This window comes from Mastomys coucha, unplaced genomic scaffold (assembly GCF_008632895.1).
Source record: "Mastomys coucha isolate ucsf_1 unplaced genomic scaffold, UCSF_Mcou_1 pScaffold14, whole genome shotgun sequence".
Classification (NCBI taxonomy): Eukaryota; Metazoa; Chordata; class Mammalia; order Rodentia; family Muridae; genus Mastomys; species Mastomys coucha.
In genome coordinates, this window is record NW_022196896.1 from 116,671,300 (window position 1) to 116,677,299 (window position 6,000).

The 6,000-nt window shown below is 53.9% G+C and overlaps 1 protein-coding gene across 23 annotated transcripts in view; it reads left to right on the forward strand.

Moving 5' to 3' along the window:
• The window catches only part of Lrrfip1 (LRR binding FLII interacting protein 1), a 132,747-nt gene that overhangs the window by 55,787 nt on the left and 70,960 nt on the right, over positions 1 to 6,000 (forward strand). Inside the window, exon 1 of one of the 23 annotated variants that reach the window (XM_031368394.1) lies at positions 1,186 to 1,481. The exons of 19 other annotated variants lie outside the window; for them this stretch is intronic. In XM_031368394.1, the coding sequence (XP_031224254.1) occupies positions 1,416 to 1,481 (66 nt within the window). In that variant the 5' untranslated portion in view covers positions 1,186 to 1,415. Of the gene's footprint in view, positions 1 to 1,185; positions 1,482 to 6,000 lie in introns of those variants that run through there. 3 more of the 23 variants (XM_031368381.1, XM_031368389.1, XM_031368392.1) reach the window with 3 other exon arrangements.

Consider the following 6,000-nt stretch of genomic DNA (forward strand, 5'->3'; position numbering starts at 1 on the left):
CAAAGCTGGGTACACTTTCTCTTTCAGCCTGCATAGTTGTCCCCCAAACCACGTCCCCTTCATCCCTTTGTTAGGTCCTGACCCTCAGAACTCGCCTTTCTCTGGGTAACTCAGTCCTTCCAAGCACTGCCCAGATACCAAAAAAAAAAAAAAAAAAAAGCATGTCCACCGGGCTCGGAAGTGACTGGCTGGCTTCTCCAGGATCTTTCTGGAGTAACCAGAACACAGAAACAGGGCAGGGGACCCTGCTGTTTTTCCTTCTGAGCCCGAAGGAGGCTCTTCTAGGGCGGAGAAAACAGGTCACCCAGGTCTATGGCGCAGGCCATGTGCTCCTGTCCATAGCGCACAACACTGGAACCTTCTGGTTGCTTGCTTGCTCTCTTGGCTTTAATTTTAAATCAGGGGTGCTCCCGCTTAGTGGACGTGGAAGGCACATGCTGCGAGGAGTCACTGTCCAGCGTGGAGACTAGTTTCTCGCCGCTCCCTATGGGATCGCAGCTGTCACCTCCGGCTTGATGCACGCTCCTGTCCGGCGTGGTCATGGGCGGTAGCTTTGTGGTCCCCGAAGCCGCGCGGGCCTGAAACACCATAGTGGCGGACTCAGCTGAGCTCTGGCAGAGGCTCATGCCGTGCGGTTCCTGTTCAAGCCACGCGTGTCCTAACCGAAGGCGCGCCTCTGGAGGCCTGGGCTGGTCTTCCGCGCTGACTCAGCCAGGGACGGCTAGGGCGTGACCGCGGGTGGGGTCCCCAGGGTCTTTCCCTCCGCCTTTCCGGTGTCTGCCGCAGGGACTGGGTGGTGATTGATGGCACAGCAGCCCGCTGGCCAGGAGCGGTCTGGAGGGGAGGGAGGCGGTGCAAGAGGAGGAGCGTGGGTGGGGCCACGGGGGAGGAGCTGGGATCCCGGGTAGGCGGGCCCAAGTGGACCTCATGGAAGGAATACTTGGGCTGAGAGTGCGGTCGTGGGTGAAGCGGGCGACTAAAGGGGCAGGATGTGGCCGCAAGGAAGCAGACGGACCCTGGCTGGGTGGAACCAGAGAGGAAGGGGTACATACCACCCCCCCACTGGAAAGAGCGCGGGAAAGGGGCTGGGAAGGAAGGAGAGGCGGGCATAGGGTGGGTGGGGCGTGGGGGCGAGGCTGGGCGGGGCTGGGGCGGAGTATGCCCCCGGCTCCTCTCTTGCCTCCCCCGCCCCCGGCCGGGAGCCACCTGCGCCCCGCCCCGCCGGCCGCACCCCAGCTAGGGAACCTCCGAGCTCCGTGTGCGCCCTGGAAATCGTTGCAAGTTCTGCTTCTGCCTGGACGGCTTTCCTGGATCCCAGAATGTGGCTTCACTGAGAGCCCCTCTGCCTGTGGACGAGGGAGCGGGTCTTCGGAGCGAACTCTTGGGTGTGGGAAGTTGGTCTGCACTTCGACATCATGACCAGCCCAGAGGGCTCACAAAACAAGGAAATCGACTGTCTGAGTCCAGAAGCGCAAAGACTGGTAAGAGGGAGACGTGGTTCAGACCCGTGCCTGCCAGCATCCGCCGCCTGGGTCCCTCCGACGGCTCTAAGGTCAAAGGCAGCGGCCCCTTCAGCTGTAGTGGTGCTGCTGGAGCAGAGGCGAGTGGGCTTGGGGCATTCGAAAAACCTTATAGAGGGCAGCCCCTGCCTACCATCAGGTGGTTGGCTGAGTGTAAGGTGCCATAGGCGGCGCTCTGAAAAGTACATTTTACACCCCAATGTTCCTCTCAAGGACGAAAAAGAAAGTGGTCTCTCCCTCCGCCCCTGGTGATGGTCTCTAGGCAGGCTCTGCCCAGCTGGCTGGCTCTGGCCAGGACCCAACCGAGATCTTGAGATCTGAGGGTGGTGTAGAGTTTCACAGGGAACTGCTGGTTTGGTGTTTTCCAGAGCACAGCACCTGGGAACTGGCTCCTTATCCAGGCGGCACCTCCTTGCCTTGAGTGGCATGGAGGGTTTACAGGCTCTTGACCTCAGGAACACCTCCCTCAGGGATCCAGGGCCCCAAATCCACTTTGGCGGGTGCCAGGAGCCTCTTGTGTCTGAGCAAGGTGTTACATCACGTGTTTCACTTCCCAAACTTGTGTAGGGACGGTGGGTGAGGACTATGATTTAAAATTGAGGACTATGATTTAAAATTGGGCACCGGGGAGTTGGGGGATTTTTGATTGTTATACTCTGTGTAGTTTATGGTTGTGGTTTGGGGGCTGGGAGTTCAGACAGGATCCGTAACCTAAACTAGACTCGATCTCAGGATTTTCACGTCTCAACCTTTCCACGATTAGGCTTACAGGCCTGCACCCCACTACCTTGTCCATGGCTGTGGTGGCTTATGAATGGGAATATTTAAAAGTAAATTGCACTCGTTGAAACTGTGTGTTTTTATGGAGTTAGTGAGAGAGAGGGAGACCCAAGGTTCCTGTTTTCTCCGGGTTTTGTGAGACCTTGATAAAAATGTAAGCCTCAGACTCATTCTCCAAGTAGGAGTTAGTCCTGTCACTGGCCTTTAAGGAAGAGTAGTCAAGGCAAGGCTGCTTTGAACTGGGGGTGCTTCCTCCAAGCGCTTGGGAGGTTAAGTCAACTTTTATTCCAATGACAGGCTTATAAAAAGTCAGTTCCTTGCTGAGAATTGCACACACACACACCCCCCCCTCTGTTTAAAAGTGTTTATTCTATGTCCCTACTTAAACTTTGGCAGTAAGTGAGGCTTTGGAGCAAGTCTGTAACCTGTAGGCCTAGGGAGGGAACCTGCAGGGCCACTTTGGAACCCTCCTAAGGGAGGATCAGGGAGGAGGGAGAGCTCCCGAGACACTGGTGTTCAGCACGGAGGCCCAGGCAGACCATAGAAGGCAAGTGCGAGGAGGAAGTCAGCCCCCGGCTGGTGCTAGCATGCAGGAACCAAGTGCCTGCGTCCTAGGCCAAGGAAGGATAAACACCAAACCCTGAGAACAGGAATGTAAAAGAAGGCACAGAAGGGCCCAAGAGGTGGGAATCCGCTTCCAACTCCAAGATACCAGCCACGGATCCCCCTACTCAACATGTGGAGCCTGCCTGGGACCCAGACAAGATGCTGTAGCCCAGCATTAAGAGGATAGAAGCAATGTTCAGCCTGGTGCACATTGAGCTAATTGATCCCAATCATCCCTCGAGTCCACTTCCAGAGTCCAGGAAGCACAGAACGCTGAAGGGTGTGTGAATGTTTACATGTAAGGCTATGGCCGAATTCATCTAGCGATGCGCCCTGCCCTGTCCCAGCTGAGGTTATTTTTACTCTTTCCTCCTCTCTCTTAATGTAGTATAACCTTCATATGCTGCTCTGCAGCTCTCTCTGTGCATTTGATGGAGGTCCGATACTTAACAAAAAGATGGTCTAAAAAATCTAACAACGCTAGATTCTTGAACACGTTTAGTCCCAGGAGAATTCTAAAAGAAAATTATGACTCTTCAAGAGGTTTACAAAACAGTAGCAAAAGCTTGATAAATGAACACAGAAAAAGAAACACAGTGTGGCCCCTGTTTATGAGGCTAACGGCCTGTTGGGCAGGAAGTGTCCAGGGTATGACAATGGCCGGTGTATTAGAAGTGGGGCCACCCAGCCGCTCTGGACCCTGGGTTGAGCATGTTTCTGGAGACCAGCAGGGACGGTGACAGAATAGCTTTTGTGTTCTGCAGTAAGTGTTTCTGGCTCGTAGGAGTAGGGGGGGGGTGCCGGGGGAGGGGGAGGGCTGGGGATGGGGGGGGTCTCCAGTGGACGAGGGCCGGGTTGAATGGTTGTGAGAGGACCACGTGGGTAAGAGGAAACAGACAGTGTGTTCTCCTCAGTCTAGACCTGAGACAAAGGGCAAAATTGGGGCAGAGTGTGATGGTGCAGGCCAGGACACCTGCAACCCTGGCCCTCAGAGGCTGCTCCGAAGGCGCTCCAGTTCTAGGCCAGCCTGGGCTATTGAGCAAGAGCCTGCTTCAAAACAAACATATAGGAAATGCTAGAGGCTGAGATATAATTCAGAGGTGGAGTGCTTACCTAAGTAACACTGTGTTCAGGGTCTCAGCACCACAAAGCAAAAAGAAGGGGAGACGGTAGAGTTGAGGGGGTGCTGAGCAGGTCCGCTGGTGAGGGTCTGAGAGGCTCTGCACCCACAGAGGAAACTGGCATTTAGTTTATTTCTTTGTTTGTGTAATCTTACATGTATGGGTGTTTCGGCTGCATGAACGTCTGTGCCCTACTTGCCCTCCTGATCCTAGTGAAGACTGAAAAGGGCGTCAGGTCCCCTGAAGTCATAGACTGCTGTGCCCCACCGTGTAGGTGCTGGGGATTGAGTCCCCATCCTTGAGAAAGGCAGCCAGTGCTTTTCACCCCTGAGCCATGCCTCCAGCCCCAAAGTGGCATTTCTTCAACTTCCCTAACTTCTTTGAGTCACTCAGGTTGTGTCATCTCTGGTCTCTTTCCACACACTGATGAGCACTTACCCCAAAAGGGGTAACGGCCAGTCCATACCAGGGCAAGGATGCAGATAGAGGGGTAGAAGTTAGCCCTGTGGGTCATGTGCACACGTGGCTGAGTGCGGGCAGGCTGGGAATGTAGCCCTGCACAGAGCATGAACTTACTGAAACTCAGTCACAGGGCTCTCAGACACGAACTTTGTAGGTGACATTGTGCCCCCTCACAGGATCCTGTATCCCACCCAGTCCACATGTCCTGAGACCTGGAGTATGGGCTGACATTTTAAATGTGTTGCTTCTCCATGTAGTTAAGTTCTTTCCTTTTGAGTTGTAGGTCTGAGGCCATTTGCCTCCTTTTTCTGGCCTGACTTATTACTGTGTGTTTGTCCTAAGCATGTTTGCACTCTTCCTCCCTCTCCCTCTCCCCTTCTCCCTCTTTCCCTTCCCCTCCCTCCCTCCCTTCCCCCCTCACTCTGTGTGTGTCTCTATCTCTCTGTCTTTGTCTCTTTATCTCTGCTTTTCTCACACACTCTCTCGCTCTGTCTGCCTGTGTTTGTCTCTTCGTGTGTCTCTCTGTTTTTCTGTGTGTAGACGTGTCTGTCTGTCTGTTTTTCTCTGTCTTTCTGTGTGTCTGTCTGTCTCTCTCTCTAGGTTGTATGTCAAACAAGCGCTCTACGCACATGGCCCCGGCCCCAATCCTCAGCCCTGTTGGTTTCGGTTGCCTCGTTGGCCTGAGTGATTGAAGATCGCAAATTGGTGACAGCATCTCGGATTCTTCCTTTATCGAGCTTTCGCTTCCTGTCACAGCTGCTTCCCATCTTGTCATTTGGGTTTCTAAGGCGCCTCTCAGCCACCACTGGGGGCAGGTGAAGGCTGACTTTGAGACCCTTAGACGTGAGGCTGAGTGCATGGGCTTCCTGACTTGGGAAGCCCAGAGATCTGAAAACCCTGAGGTCAGTCACTGACTCCCACAGTACTGGCCAGGGCACAGGTCAGCTCCCCGTCATTGCTGGGGACTGATCCCAGTCCAGAGGTCACAGCTACCAGGCTATTCCAGTATCGGCTCCTGAGGCCTAACCTCTCAGTACAGGAGACCAGGAAATGCAAAAGCCTTGAGCTCAAGGTGGAAACAAGTATCTTGACTCGTAGTGTCATCCTTTGGTGACAATGGAGACTGAATTTCCCTTTTTCTCTAGGTTAGTTTCTGTTCAGTCTAACAGTTATCACATAGCGGAAGCCTCCTTTGTGAACATCATAAAACTCGAGGTTCAGCCCCCACCTACCCTGGTGAGAGCAGGAAACCGATTTACTTCTGGTGGCCATTTCTCGGCACAGCTGATTGGCCTTGAACCTGCTTAGAACCTGCTTGCTCTCAAGCAGAACCAAGTGAGCCAGGCCTTGGTACCACATTGGCTCCTCAAAAGGTAATGCTGAGAGAGGAACAGCTTATCCCAGAAAAATCAGGCTCCAGTGAGTCAGCCCTGGAGCCTTCTGTGACCCCAGTTACTCAGATGCCAGAATTCCCAGAATTCCACTCAATTTAAAGGATTAACCGTAGAGCT